The sequence below is a fragment of the Ursus americanus genome, chromosome 5, assembly GCF_024610735.1.
Source record: "Ursus americanus isolate L20-20 chromosome 5, mUrsAme1.1.p, whole genome shotgun sequence".
NCBI classification, from domain to species: Eukaryota; Metazoa; Chordata; class Mammalia; order Carnivora; family Ursidae; genus Ursus; species Ursus americanus.
The window spans coordinates 52,115,838-52,130,697 of NC_142131.1; the positions used below are offsets into that span (position 1 = coordinate 52,115,838).

The window sequence follows — 14,860 nt, forward strand, 5'->3', positions numbered from 1 at the left end:
GGATAGGTGAGGGGGGTGAAGAAAGGGTGTGGGCATCCTCAGAAACAAGTGATAGGGCTGGTAGAACCTGGGGAGCAGAGCCTGAAAGGCAGACCCTAATGGTGACAGTGGCTTCCTGGGGCGCAAAGCCCTACACCCATCTCCCCACTTAGTCCACTCACTAGTATCATTTAGTTTCCAGTGGTTCATGACACACCTGTCTTCCTCTGGGACTAGTTTCCTCCTGGCTCCGGGCAATCTTCTCACCACTACTCACTGGCTTTTCCAGTTCTGTGGGAATCTGGGAAAGGTCTGAGACCAGCCCTGTTTCCCTTGTCAGAAGCATCTTTGCTCAGGCATCCAATGACAAATTGGTCACAAATTGAGTTCCTCCTCGCCAAGCGTCACCCTTCGTGCCGGAGGGAGGACCGAAGGACCAGAGATCTGCATATGTAAATGAGTGATTAGTAGTAATTACGGGCTGAGTCAGTGGCTCCACTAGAAATAGAACTCAGGCGTCTTGACTCAGAAACTTGGGGTTCCCCCACCGCGCAGCGGACGCCGCGTCCTCTCGGCGGTCCGGACCCTTTCCCGGGTATTCACAGCACTAACAGAAGCTTCTTTGGTTTCTCCGCGGCACCTTCGCGCTCCGTAGCCCTGCGCGTAGCCGGACCAGGCGTGGGCGGGACGGGGGCGGAGCTGGGCCAGGTCCGGGGCGGGGCTTTGGCGTGGGCGGGGCTTCCTCGAGTTCCGGAGTCGAGTCGCTTCCCTTCGCCGGAGCGGAGATGCAGCCGCCGCCCCGAAAAGTGAGCTTGGCCTGGGAATGGGGACTTCTGGTGGGCTGGGGGGAATGGTGGGGGTTGAGGGGGGTACCGGACCCGCAGGGGGGAACGAGCAGTTGTAAGGGTTCAGGGCCTAACCCTGAAGTAACCCAGGAAACACCCCAGTCCCTCCCCGGTCCCGCCCCCTCACCGCTCCCTGCGCGGAGTGTTTTTCAGGTCCCTGCGCCAGGGGTCTTCAACCTTTTCTTACCCTACAGGTGAAGCCGGCCCAGGAGGTGAAGCTTCGTTTCCTGGAGCAGCTGAGCATCCTTCAGACCCGGCAGCAGAGGGAGGCGGATCTGCTGGAGGACATCAGGTAGCTTCTGATCCCCTCCACATACCCCCATCTTCGCCTTTGCGCGCCCCGCCTCTCCTCGAACAGACGTCGGTCGGTCGGAGCCGGACTGGGGAGGGGAAAGCAGGGGGTGAAGAGTTTTCCAACCTGCCCATTCCCGGCCTTCACTGTCGGCCTACCTCTCCAGATACCTGATAGGACTTATCCTTCCTCCTAACCCAACACACAGAAACACACAGGGACCCTCTCTTGAACTCCTTGACTCCACATCACTCCCTCCACCCCACAATCAAACTCGGGGGCAGAAACTCCCCTCCTTCTTCCAGACCTGTTGGAAGACTGGAATGGATCCAGGCTCCCATCCGTCCTCACCTGCAAGCCCAGAGATGGTTCTCCAGGGGTGGGGAGGATCCTGCTGAGGCTTTGAACAATGAGGTGAGGTTGTTCTGGGCTGCGGTTGCCTGAGGTGATCTCAAGGACTCTCTCTTCAGTGTCATTCCATCCTGGTGTACTCATACTTCAGGCCTGGCTCCCCTCTTCTTTCTGCCCAGGCTGAGGAGAGGATTGAGGGTGGGAGAACAGGACCAAACAGTGACACCACCCTGCCCCTCTAATCTTCATAGGTCCTACAGCAAGCAGAGGGCGGCCATTGAACGGGAATATGGACAGGTATGGGACTCCTTTTTCTGGGCTTTCCCTTTTGTTGTAGCCTCTTTTACACATAGCATTGCCTCTCTGCACATACTCCTCTTCTGGTCCAGAGCAGTGGCCTAGAGTTAGGCAGACTGGTGTCAGATCTCTCGTGCTACTTGTTGGCTATGTGACCTTGGACAAGGTGCTTAGCCTTTCTTGGCCTCAGTTTCTTTCTCTGTAGAATAATAATCATACCTTCATGTAGGATTGTTGTAAGGATGGAATAGATTAATGCACGTGAGGGGCACATAAAAGCTATCTGGTGAATGGCATTATTACACTCTGATTTCATATTCTCCCAGTTGGTGAGAGTCTTTGAAAGGTAACTGAGTCTGTGATGGCTTTCCCACCAGGCACTCCAGAAACTGGCTGGGCCATTCCTGAAGAGGGAAGGACACCGGAGTGGGGAGTTGGACAGCAGGTGGGTCCCATGGAGGGGGGAGTTCAGAGGACCTAGAAGGGATGAGGAGCTCAACCCCAGGAACCTATGGGAATGAAGGGCCAGCGAGGGGAGAGGGCATGTGAGCTGCAGGTAGAGCTGACACAGCAGCTGGAGAGGAGCTGACCCAGCAAGGACACTGTGGGTGCGGGCGGAGGGCATGAGTGATCCTTGTGGCTGAGCTAATGCGCTGATCGATTGATAGACTCCCAGACAGGGGGGATGGGAAAGCACTCTGTCTCCTACAGTGTTGGGTTTGGTGGGGCGGGGGGTCTCATGAAGCTTTGGAGTGCTCTCCTCCTCAATACAGACCTTTTCTGGGGAGAGGCAGGATGGTGTTTGGTGCCTGGCGCTGCCTGCTGGATGCCACTGTGGCTGGGGGCCAAGCCCGGCTCCAGGCGTCTGACCGATACCGTGACCTGGCAGGGGGCACAGGGCGGAGTGCCAAGGAGCAGGTGCTTAGGAAGGTATGGCTCCGTGGATGGGATGAAGGAAGGGCTGGCTTGGGGTTGGAAGTGGTCTGGGTCAGGACTCTGTGTGTCCTTAGGGAGCAGAAAACCTCCAGAGGGCACAAGCTGAGGTGCTGCAGTCTATCCGGGAGCTGAGCCGAAGTCGGAAGTTCTATGGACAGCGGGAACGTGTGTGGGCCTTGGCACAGGAGAAGGCGGCTGATGTCCAGGCTAGGTGGGGTCATGGGGAGTTGGGAAGCGTGGCTGGGGGAAGGGAGCCAAGGCACCACAGCTGGGCCTAACCTTGACTCCTCTCCCTTGCCTGCACAGACTGAACCGAAGTGACCACGGGCTCTTCCACACTCGGACCAGTCTCCAGAAACTCAGCACCAAGGTTTGGGGGGATGTGGACATGAGTGGAGGCAGGAAAGTGGTGGGCAGAGTAGTCTAGTGGTTTGGAACTCAGGGGCATAAACCTGAGAGACTGGGATGAATCAGGCTTCCTACATCCTCAGTGTGTGACCTTGGTTAACTTGATCTCTCTGAGTCTCGTGTTCCCCATCTGTAATGTGGAAATAGTGCATTTCTATTTTATTCCTTTACTATGCATATATTGAGGAGTCTGTGGAGTTCCTGTGTTCATAGTTTGGTGAGGGGCAGACAGATAGTAAGCAAAGAAACAAATAATCAGATCAAGTGAAAACAAAACAAGGTGCTATGGTAAAGTGTAACAGGGTGTAATTTAGAGAGAAAGGCTGTCTGAACACATGGCCCGAATGTCAAGAAGGAGGCAGCCATGGAAAGATCTAGGGGGAGAACATTCCAGGGAGAGGAAATGGTGAGTGCAGAGGCTCTGAGGTGGGAATAGCTTTGTGGGCACAAGGAACTGAAAGAAGGCCCGTGTGGCTGGAGCACTGTGAGCAAGGGGACGGACACTGTGAAAAGAGGTCAGAGAGGTTGCAGGGGCCAGCGCTTATTGCACCTGGCAAGCCACAGTAAGGAGCAGTGGGGATTTTATTTTAAATGGACATAGATACCACTAGAGCATTTTAAGCAGGAGTTGTTGAGCATGCAAAATTTTTAGTATAGCGCCAGGCGCATAGTAAGCACTAAGTAATGTGAGAATCCATTTTGGATCTGGATTGGCCTTGGAAGGACCCCATGGGCCCAGGGCTCCCTGTTGACACCTGTTTTCTCCTCCTAGCTGTCTGCCCAGTCAGCCCAGTACTCCCAGCAGCTGAGAGCAGCCCGCAATGAGTACCTGCTCAACTTGGTGGCCACCAATGCCCACCTTGACCACTACTACCAGGAGGAATTGCCAGCCCTGCTCAAGGCCAGTCCCAGCCCAGATACCCCTGCCTCTCAGCGGAGGCCTCTCCTCGCTTCCTACCACCGTCAGGCTGGGTGGTGCTAGGGACCTAGCCTGCTTTGAGTGGGTAGAAGTTCCGTCCTTTGGTTCTGGTTTGGGTTCTGCTTCTAGCTGGCTGCATGACATTTTGCAGGACACTTAGCCCCTCTGAACAGCTAGTTGCCTCATTAGGGACAAATTCTGCTCCGCCTACTTTATAAGACTAATGGGGCTCAGGGGAGAGAATGGATGTGAGAATGCTTTTTAAACTGTGAAGGTCTGTACATACATGAGGGCCTATTATTAGAAGCAGTAAAATGTCTCATTCTTTCCCTCTTTCCAATTCCTCAAGCCCATCACCCATCTAAACCTGGGCAGAGAGCCTCCTTTGCAGGAGATGCTAGGGGAAGGGTGGTGTCATTATCTTGGGGTTCTCTTCAGGCCCTGGTCAGCGAGCTGTTGGAACACTTGAGGGACCCCCTGACCTTGCTAAGCCGCACTGAGCTGGAAGCTGCAGAGACGGCCCTGGAGCATGCCCGCCGTGGAGGGCAGGCAACCTCCCAGGTGAGGGCTGTGGCCTGTAAGAGCTGCCCGGAGATCCCGTTCACCCTGCTCTCTCAGTACAGGTCCCCCACTGCATATCTGCCCCTTTTATTCTCACCTGTCCTTCTCCTGAGAGGGGCTGGGCACAGGCTTGAAGTGGTAACCAGTGAGTGACTACTTTGACCTTTTCCAACCCCCAGGTAAGCTGGGAGCAGGATCTGAAGCTCTTTCTTCAGGAGCCTGGAGTGTTTTCCCCCACACCACCTCAGGAGTTTCAGCCTGCAGGGACTGATCAGGTGAGACTTCTCTGTTCATTGGAACCAAACAAAATGTAAAGGGGACCGTGGTTTAGGCTTCCTCCCTCCTCATCCTTGTCCTGGTTAGTGACTGTTAAACTGTGGAGAAGGGGTTTCAGAACTCTAGTTCACCTCCCTTCCACCAGGTCACAAAGAAATTGTATTCCACCTTTCTGGCCCTTCATTGCACTGTCCTCTTCCTTCTCCCTCTGTCCCTCAACCCAGATCCCGTTTTGGGACTCTCTGTGTCTCTGTGTCCACGGGAGTGCACACCTGTGCCCTTCCCTCTTTGTCCCTGTCCCTGGAGGTTAGGACAGAGAGAAGGAAAAAGGAAGGGACTGTAGAGAGGGAGCAACATCAGGTCCTCCTCTCAGCATCTGTGTACATTGTTCACTCAGGTGTGTGCCTTGGAGCTGGAGGGGGACGCAGGAGGCATGGCGGGGGACCGTACCCTGGAGAAAGAGGTTCAACGCTGGACAAGCCGAGCTGCCCGAGACTACAAGATCCAGAACCATGGGCATCGGGTGAGGTGGGGGGTGCAGGTGTTGTGGGTAGGTGGGAAGAGCTGAGAGATGAGGACCCTGGAGTCAGTGAGGGGTGTCATAGGGCTTCAGGCAGGAGGGGAAGGAAAGTTATTTTAAGCCAATAGTGTGGCACAGTAGTTAAGAGCACAGCTTTTGGAGCTAGACCCACCTGGGTTCAGGTCTTGTTCTGTAGTTTCCTTGTTATGTAACCCTGAGTAAGGGAGTGACTTAACCTCTCTGGACTTCAGTTTCCTTATCATTAAAGTGGGGCTGGGGCACCTGGGTGGCACAGCGGTTAGGCGTCTGCCTTCGGCTCAGGGCGTGATCCCGGCGTTCTGGGGTCGAGCCCCACATCGGGCTCCTCCGCTATGAGCCTGCTTCTTCCTCTCCCACTCCCCCTGCTTGTGTTCCCTCTCTCGCTGGCTGTCTCTATCTCTGTCGAATAAATAAATAAAATCTTTTAAAAAAATAAATAAAGTGGGGCTAATAATAGTACCCACTGCATGAGGAAGATGAAATGACATAATGCATGGGAAGCAAATAGCACAGTACCAGGCCCACAGTAAGTTGTCCCGCACAATATTTCTACCCACCCCTGTTCTCTGCCTTTCCAACCAGGTGCTGCAGCGGCTGGAGCAGAGGCGACAGCAGGCTGCAGAGCGGGAGGCTCCAGGTATAGAACAGCGGCTGCAGGAAGTGAGGGAGAGCATCCGGCGGGCACAGGTGAGGCATAGCCCTGTGCCTAGGACCCCTGAGATCCTACCTTCTCATGCTACACCCTCCTCTCTCTCTGCATGGTGGGGAACAGGGAGGCAGGAGGTAGAAGGTGGACATGTTTGGGGTGGCTCCAGTCACTGCCCAAAGGCAGGCCCATCCATTGCCTTGAGCTGTCTTCCCCGTGCCAGGTGAGCCAGGTGAAGGGGGCTGCCCGGCTGGCCCTGCTACAAGGAGCGGGCCTAGATGTGCAGCGCTGGCTGAAGCCAGCCATGACCCAGGCCCAGGATGAGGTGGAGCAGGAGCGACGGCTCAGTGAGGCCCGGCTGTCCCAGAGGGACCTTTCTCCCACGGTGAGTGCCCTTTGCTCCCTAGCCCTCTACATCCAGGAGGGTAAAGGGTAGGTCTCCCGAGAGGAGGGCAGACCCTATAAAATGGGGATCCCAACAGTACCGAAGTCAGAGGTTGTTGTGAGGCTGGAATGAAATAAGTGTAATTTTTTGCATAGTTTGTAGCACAGAGTGTTCTCAATGAACTTTTATCATGAGTATATGATGGCGGTTAGGAACTAAGGTTCTAAGTATGGATTCTAAGTGGTTCAAGTGCCAGCCTCTCCACTTAACTACTAGCTGTGTGATCTTGGAAAGTGACTTAACCTTTCTGAGCCTCAGTTTCCTCGTAAGTAAAATGAGGTGGGGGCGCCTGGGTGGCTCAGTAGGTCAGCATCTGACTCTTGATTTTCTCTCAGGTCATGATCTCAGGGTTGTGAGATTGAGCCCCACATCAGGCTCCATGCTCAGTGCAGAGTCTGCTTGGCTCTCCTTCTTCCTCTGCCCTGCCTCCCCGGCCATGCACACGTGCATGCATGTGCTCTGTCTCTCAATTAAATAAAATCTTTTACAAACATTTTAAAAATACGTAAAATAAGGTGATATAGTTAGGCAAAATATTATTGGGTTATGGTGAAGAGTAAATGAGGTGCTATACATAAGATATTTAGCGTCGTACCTGGCACATAGTAGGCACTGAGTACTGTAGTTCTGGGACTGTTGTTGGTATTACCCTGCTCTGTGGTGATTTGATTTTACTTGTGATACGTGGTGGACAGATGGGTGGTGCCACCTTGGGGAGTGATCTTTCGGTGTTCTTTAAGGGTAGAATGGAGGAGTGGTAGATAAATGCGTACTTGAGAGTGGGCCCCCCAATGATGTCTGTTCTCTGCCCCCTCCAGGCTGAGGATGCTGAGCTCTCTGACTTTGAGGAATGTGAGGAGACAGGGGAGCTCTTTGAGGAGCCTGCCCCCACAGCCTTGGCAACTAGACCCCTTCCCTGTCCTGCGCATGTGGTGTTCAGCTATCAGGTATCAGGTGGGCATGGGGATGGGAACCTCCGAGAAGTGGGGATGGGAGACAGCCATGTCCTGAATCCTTCCTTGTGGGGCCCAGGCAGGGCATGAGGATGAGCTGACCATCACAGAGGGCGAGTGGCTGGAGGTCATAGAAGAGGGAGATGCTGATGAATGGGTCAAGGTGGGTACGGACCTTAGATTCTGACCTTGGTGGTGGGCAGGGGGCGTGGCAGTGGGAAGGACTTCTCTGTGGTTTGCAAGAACCCAGCCAGACAAAGCTAGAAGCCCAAGGAGGAGGGCTAGGGCTGCGGGCTGCTGAGGCAAGTCTGCTATCTGTTCACATTGCTGGGTGAACAGGCTCGAAACCAGCACGGCGAGGTAGGCTTTGTCCCTGAGCGGTATCTCAACTTCTCGGACCTCTCCTTCCCTGAGAGTGGCCACGACAGCGACAATCCCTCAGGGGCAGAGCCCACAGGTGAGAATGGGGAATTCTGGGTCAGGGGACCTTGAGTGATTGTGGCCCTGAGGTGTCATGGTCCCGGGGCACTATTGCCCATCAACTCCCCTCACCATCTCTCCTGGGCTTCTGCAGCCTTCCTGGCCCGTGCCCTATACAGCTACACAGGACAGAGTGCAGAGGAGCTGAGCTTCCCCGAGGGGGCACTTATCCGCCTGCTGCCCCGGGCCCAGGATGGAGTGGATGATGGCTTCTGGAGGGGAGAATTTGGGGGCCATGTGGGGGTTTTCCCCTCCCTGCTAGTGGAGGAGCTGCTTGGCCCCCCAGGACCCTCTGAACTCTCAGACCCTGAACAGGTGAGTCTTCCTTCTCCCTGGGTCCCCAGGCATCTCTGGGTTGAGCCTCCCTCTCCAATGAGGCTCCATATTCATCTTAATGCCCCCTTCCTTCTCCTGGTTTATCTCCTATTTTGGCTTGGACATCCCAATCTCCTTTGGCTGGGCAGAGAAGAGGGAAACTCAGGCGGTCTTCATAAGAGTTTGGTGGTCCTACTATAGTGCTAGATGGCTCTGAGTTTAGATTTGTATTGCATTGCCTTGAGCCGTGATATAACCTCTGTGCTTATTTCTTCGCATGTAAAACATGGGTAATAATACCTACTTCAGCAGCCCAACTATCATGACTGGAGATATGGAGGTAGAGCACAGTGACCCACAGGAGGTCCTTTAATATATGGTACCTACCGTTACAGCAGGAAGAGCCTAGGAGAGGGGGTAAAGAGAGCTGGGTTCTAGTTGGGACTCTACCACTAACAGCCTCCATGCTTTTCTGTAGATGGCTTAACCTGAGTCTCTCCTCTACAAGAAATCATAAAAATCCCTACCTCTTGGGATGGTGGTGAGGAATGAATTAATGAGTGTATGTGAAGTGCTAACAGAATGTCTAGGACATAGTGTCAGTACATATTGGCTATTGAAGTGTGTATCAGCTAAAGCCTCCACCTGGATATAAGCATCTGGCCACTCTCCAAATTAAGGAGTGATAGGATAGGAATTGAAGACAAGATGAGAGGAAAAGGTGGTGAGACCTTCCCATGTGCCAGGAATAACTCCGTGTGCCCCTCATTCCCAGATGCTGCCATCCCCTTCTCCTCCTAGCTTCTCACCTCCTGTGCCCACCTCCGCCTTGGATGGAGCGCCTGCACCTGTGCTGCCTGTGGGTGAGTAGAGGGTGTTGGGGGCCCTGGGAGGGGAAGAGACAGGAAGGAGAAAGGTTGCCCTCGGCTCCTCTGCCTGCCCTCAGGAACCTCCTCCATCAGGCTCACAGAAGCATGGTGAGAAGATCTTGGGCTTTGGAAGGGAGGCAAGTGCATTGTTGAGACTTTGCCTGTGACTTCCCAAGGTGTGGTTTGGGGTGGGATGTTTAACCTGCCTGGGCCTTTACAGAGTGAGGAGAAAGGTCCCTACCTCACTGAGTTGTGAGAGTTAGAAAGATGGGCCTAGCGTTGTGCCTGGCACATAGTACGAATGCCCACAGTAGCTGTTTTCTCATGAAGATTATTTTACAAATTAGCCAGCTTTTCCCACTATGCATCCTCTGCCTTTAACGTTCCTGAATCCTGCAAACACCTTGGCTTGTGTCATCATTTTCCTTCTTGGAATGCCCACCTTTTCTCAAACCTTCTGGTACTTCCACTTTCTTCACAGAGCTTCCCTCTCTGATCCCAGAGGTCCCTGTGAGCATTTTCTGCACCCTCTGCTCCAGTACCTATAGTTCACTTTGAATGATTTAGCACTCAGTCATTCGTTGTGTTTGTGGGCTTTTCACTATTGGGTTCCTGACAGCCATTGGGAGTGGGGATGCTGTGAATCCCATCTCCCCCTCTCAGCAGGTGCCAGGTAAGTGTTGAGGATGGATGGATTGATGGATTTTATGGTTCTAAGATTAGGGACTATTTGTTAATTCACCAAATATTTATAGAGTTCCACTGTCCTAAGTGCGGGAGATGCAGCAATGGACAAAACAGAACCTGAAGACTGACTTGTGGTCTTTGTTTGCAGACCAAGATCTGGACTGCCCTGGACCCCTAGACGTGATGGTTCCTCGACTCAGGCCGGTAAGGGTCCCTCCCTTGGAGGAGAGTGTATCATTCCACCTTGTGCTGTTTTGTCCGCAGGGCTGCAGGAATGGACAGGGATAGCCCCAAGGGAGGGTTCTGGAGCACTGACTCTGTGTTCTCTACAGACGCGTCCACCGCCTCCCCCGCCGGCTAAAGCCCCGGATCCTGGCCACCCAGATCCTCTCACCTGAAGCCAGGGGGACTGCTGTCCCCCAGTGATGCTGCTGTCCCTGTTCCCATGATGTCAGAGACCACCCCCTCAATGATCTGGAGTCACACAGCCAAAAGCTGGAGTCTCCCCCATTTCCACTCTCACCTCGAGGGGTAGAAGCTTTCCCTCTCCCCATTTCTGGGGTTGGAACTCACTCCTTTCCCCCCATCATACTTCTGCTATCTCTAGGGCTGAAACTACCCCTCTTTCTTCTGCCACCACCCCATCTCTAGGATGGTGAAATATTCTGATATCTCTGGGGCTGGAACCCATCTTCCAAAGTCTTGAGTGGCTCCAGCCCATCTGTGTCTCCACCCTGGCTCTGTGACCCACCCCAATGGGTCTGTGACCCATGGCCACTGGGATTGGGGGCTGGGATAGGGGCAGGCCTGTCAAAAGGAGCTGGAGCCAGTATGCAAAAACAGCTGTAATGGTCTGAGCGGATTTATTGACAGTGAATAAAGGGCACTAAGCCCAAGCCAGGCCTGGGCCTCTTTTGCCAAGAGGGCAGGGGGCCTAAGGTGCTATTGCTTTAGGGGCCACCAAGGGCAGGCGCCTGCTCCCAGCTGCCACGCTCTAGCAAATGGAGCGAGGTGATGGGGAAGGGGTCAGGCAGCCTGTTGGCAGGCAGGGAAAATGAAAGAGACTGAGGGATGGGGGTGGGGAGACTTCTCCTGAGGTCCCCCAGCCTGAGACCATGCAACTCCAGATGGAAGTAGAGCTGGTTCCTCAGCTGGGGGGTAGTGCTGTCCAATGGAGAGGAGGGCCTTCATGCCCACCCACCCCCTGGCCCTGCCAGCTGGTTGTCCATCAGCACAATGAAGAAGGAGGCTTGGAGAAGAGGAAGGGTAACAGTGTTGCTTCCTATTCAGGATGTGTCTCAGCTTTTCCCCAGGGGCTGCAGGACCTTCCCTGTCTCCTGGAGCACATGCCCATTCCCCACCACTAAACCAAAGAATTTGTAGTAAAGGCCATCCCTGGGAGTACAGCAAGCTAATGGGCTTAGGTGGTATAAGTAGGGGGTGGGAAGATGAGATTATCTGCTTTTGGGCCCAGGCAGACTCACCTCACACACCCCCTGCTCCCTGTGGTGGGGACACCTGTGAGAGAGAAGTGGTCAACAATGGAGAACAGGATGTGGGTCATGTCAGTGCCACCTCCTCTGTCCCCAGGGTAGGAGGCAATAAGAGCTGAGCCCACCATAGCCCTGCTCATGTCTTCATACCTGGTGATCTGAGGTGTCCAGTTTGCTTGGCTGTCCAATTGCCTCTCGACTGGCCAGTCCTGGGCTTGGGCCCTTCCCTCCAGCCCCTAGCACTGGCTCTGCAGAGGCTCTAGGGTTCCCTTCTAGTGCACAAGGGACTAGGCTGCCATCCCTGAGTCCTCCGTTCTGCACTGGGGGACTGGCGAGGCCCAGGGGCTGTGGCCTCTCAGGGGGCACACTCTCAATGGCAGGTATCCCTGCCCTGGGCTGCCCTCCCCCAGACCCCTGACTACCCCCTGTGTCCTGCCCTCCACCAGACCCCCAGCTCCTGTCCGTGGGAGAGCCATCACGATGCTCATGTAGCCCATAGCGCTTCTCAATGTGTGTCACTCGGAACCTGGGAAGGGAGGGAACACTGGGGCTTAGGACCACAACTCAGAGACTCCTAGGCTTCCCCCCAACCAGGGACATCCTGGGTTTCATGGCCACTTCCCTCTGGCCTGGAGACCTCCCCAGATTGTGGGGCACATTGTACAGCCTCATTTCTGCTGTAGCTCACAGTCTAGGAGAACAGAACTGGGGCCCACCTTTGGAGTCAGGCGCCTGATAACTGGGGCTCCCACCTCAAACTCCCTTTCTCTGGGGCTTTCTATCCCCACCTGCCCACAGAGAACACGGTGGTCTCTCCAGGCCGGGGGCGGCTCTTTCCTTCCTTGGAGCGTCCCTGACGGACAAGTGGGGGCCTCTTGTTGCGGCTGCAGTGGATGCAAGGGGCTGCAGAGCCCAGATGCACTGTGTGATGATGAGAAGGGGCTCCATCTTGCAGGCTGGAGGTAGCATCCACGCTGGACAAAAGGGAAGAAGGGAGCAGGAGTGACATTACTATTTCCTTTCCTTTTCCATTTGCTCCTGTTCTTTCAGCTTCTTAAACCCCCCGATGCTTCACTTTCCCCAGACCCCATCACTCTTGTGTTTATCTAATAAACACAATATTAAGATTTTAGTTGTCATGTGTTCTCTTTCCCAGTGTTGTTTGCTAAAAAGAGGGCAGTGTTTAACCCAAAGGAATGGCAGAAGGGATAAATGTCAGGCTTGATGACATCCAGACGGAAAGTATGGTTTGAAGGACTCAGATTTCCACAAAACTTCTTTCTTCATATAGGCTGGCCAGCTTTGCCTCCCCACCCCCACCCCCGACATGCGAGGACATTGGGAAAGAATTGTGCTGGAGGAGAGGGTACTCTCCAAGGCAAGCTAAGTCATGCTGGCCCTTGTTTCCAGCTCACCTGGACAGCTGCACTGTCCCTTCTCCTTCACTGTCCCCCAGCATCTCCTTCAAGGCCTCAGCATTGGCTGAGGGGAGAAGGAAAAGAGGGAGTCAGTGGAGGTGGAGGTCAGGGCAAGAGAAAGTTGAGCAGGGGCAGGGTGGTCAGGGTGGGAGAGCAAAGGGCCAGTCTACACCCACCTTCATTTTGGATGATGCAGCGAACAATCCTCTCTACTGTGTCCTCATTCATGTCATCGTCCTCAGCTGAAGGATGAGAGGTTGGCAAGGAAGCAGGAAACGAGTCAGCTTTGGGTGGACATTACCTGGTGGCTTCTGTGGCTTACTGCTCAAGACCTATCCCCTTGTCTATTTGCCATCATGCTGGATGTTAGCATTTAGGGGCCAGGGCAGAAAAGATGGGAAAGTCAGTGGGAGCCCAAGCCCTTCCCACCCATGCTGCCTTTCCTAGTCTTGCTTTCGGGGTGGTGTCATCCCACTTGCTGACTCAAGAAAGCATCATTAAACCTCCTGAAGGCTTGATCAGGATTTGGCCTGGGTCTCTTGGCCAGGAAGGCAGAAAGAGGTGTGGGGTGAAGGGTATGGGAGAAAGGTGACTGAGCCAGGTTCTAGGATCCTCACTCACGGGGCTGGAGCTGGGCATCATCAGGCTCCGAGCCCCTCGACGTGCGGCAGCGGTAGCCCTTCTTCTTGAGCACGTGGCAGATCATGAAGCCTACGAGGCCCATGAGGAAGAAGACCAGCACAAGCAGGAAGAGCATGTATAGCCCATGTTGGGGCGGCTCCAGGTCAGGCTGTGGTTCCGACATGAGGCCCTGGGGGGCGAGCGCGGGCCAGGGCGCCTCCTGGGGTTAGGGGGATGCAGCTAGGGACTGAGGGAGGGATAGGAATTCGGTCCTCAAGACCCGAAACCGACGAGCCTCTGAGGTCCGGCCCCACCCCCCTACCCAACCAAGGAGCTGTCCGTGCCAGGGGTGCTGGTCCGGGGTAGGGGTGCCAGACGGCGGCTGCGCAAGCCCTCTTCCACGACCCTGATCCTGCTTCCCCGACGCCCAGAGCGTTCCCCTTTCCAGCTTGTCCTGCGCTTCCGTCCCTCCCAAGGACACTGCAGAGCGAGATGGGACGGAATTCTCAGGCGGCCGGCGCAAGAACCGCGCCTGAGTCAGCGTCCGCACCTCCTCCGCTCCGGCCTGAGCCAGGCCTCTGCAACCCCCTCCCCTGCCTGTATTCCCGCACAACGCCACCCCTTTCGGTTCCTCCCATCCTGACCACCTGGCCCACTCGGTACCGGTGGTTTGGTTCTGGCTCCGGCTCCGGCTCTGGTTCCGGCTCCAGGGACGTCCTAGTCCGGCTCAGGGCCCCCGACGCCCTCCAGGCGCTCATCCCTTGCTTCCTCCCCCTCCCCCCTTCGCCGCCTCACCGGCTCCGGGCTCCGGCTGCAGATACCGGTGCCGCGGCAGGCGGGGGGAGGGAAGGATGAAGAGGGATGCGGGCTGGTTGGGAGCGGCCGCTGGCTCGGGGAAACTCCGGCCGTGGGAAGGGGAAGGAGATGGGGGTGGGGGGCGCCGCCGCAGCCGCCCTAGGTTCCCAAATGCCTCCGCCAGTCTCCAGCCCGGGACCAGGGGGCGGAGCGCAGGTGTGCGGGGCGGAGAGCGAGAGCCTTGCGCGCTTGTGAGCGCGAGTGTGGGGCGCGCGTGACTGCGCCGCCCCCCTCAACCCCCCCGGGGGAGTGTGCGGCGCCGAGTCTGGGTCCGGGTGGGGAGGACAGGCAGTCAGAACAAAGTGCTCTCCATTGGTCTATCCCGCATGCTTGGCGCGGCTCCTGCCCTCAAATGCTTCGGTCCAGTGGATAGTAAGGAATCGTCCCAGCGGGCCCGGGGAAGCTGGCTTTCTGTACCCGAGAGGGACGGCGTGACTGTTCTCCGAAGTCTCCTAGACTGGTGACAACGGCCTGCGCCCCATTTGGGGCAGTTGGCTGGACGAGATGTCTCGGATTCCCGAGGATTTGACCCTCGCCCGGAAGGAAATGACCCTCGCATCCTAGGACCGATGCCACCCGTCCTCCGCAGAGCCCAGAAGCTTAAGCTCCGGAATCTAGAAGGGCCAAGCCAAGCGAGGGGCGGAACTCCGCAGGG

General features: G+C 55.5%; 2 protein-coding genes across 7 annotated transcripts; one reads left to right on the plus strand and one right to left on the minus strand.

Annotated features, from left to right (window-relative positions):
• Positions 1-712: 712 nt before the first annotated feature.
• FCHSD1 (FCH and double SH3 domains 1) lies at positions 713-12,432 on the plus strand. Of its 3 annotated transcripts, none has more exons than XM_045794415.2 (20): positions 713-785; positions 1,019-1,116; positions 1,719-1,764; positions 2,142-2,209; positions 2,538-2,694; positions 2,775-2,911; positions 3,007-3,070; positions 3,881-4,009; positions 4,466-4,588; positions 4,768-4,863; positions 5,262-5,387; positions 6,006-6,110; positions 6,293-6,454; positions 7,333-7,461; positions 7,547-7,630; positions 7,807-7,924; positions 8,042-8,262; positions 9,038-9,125; positions 9,967-10,022; positions 10,151-12,432. In XM_045794415.2, exons 1-20 carry the CDS (start codon positions 765-767, stop codon positions 10,214-10,216), a joined length of 2,094 nt encoding a protein of 697 aa, XP_045650371.1. In that variant the 5' UTR covers positions 713-764; the 3' UTR covers positions 10,217-12,432. The 3 variants fall into 3 exon arrangements, with proteins under 3 accessions (XP_045650371.1, XP_087718320.1, XP_045650372.1); XM_087862194.1 differs by having other exon boundaries at positions 9,064-9,125; XM_045794416.2 differs by having other exon boundaries at positions 2,559-2,694.
• On the minus strand, positions 10,665-14,822 carry RELL2 (RELT like 2). 4 transcript variants are annotated; one of them, XM_087862197.1, is made up of 8 exons: positions 14,014-14,822; positions 13,673-13,830; positions 13,351-13,440; positions 12,906-12,971; positions 12,727-12,793; positions 12,100-12,285; positions 11,462-11,837; positions 10,665-11,336 (listed from the first exon to the last, which is right to left on the minus strand). In XM_087862197.1, exons 1-8 carry the CDS (start codon positions 14,106-14,108, stop codon positions 11,304-11,306), a joined length of 1,071 nt encoding a protein of 356 aa, XP_087718323.1. In that variant the 5' UTR covers positions 14,109-14,822; the 3' UTR covers positions 10,665-11,303. The 4 variants fall into 4 exon arrangements, with proteins under 4 accessions (XP_087718323.1, XP_087718324.1, XP_087718322.1 ...); XM_087862198.1 differs by lacking the exon at positions 13,351-13,440 and having other exon boundaries at positions 13,695-13,830; positions 13,995-14,821; XM_087862196.1 differs by lacking the exon at positions 13,673-13,830 and having other exon boundaries at positions 13,351-13,597; positions 14,014-14,819.
• Between the last annotated feature and the right edge of the window lie 38 nt (positions 14,823-14,860).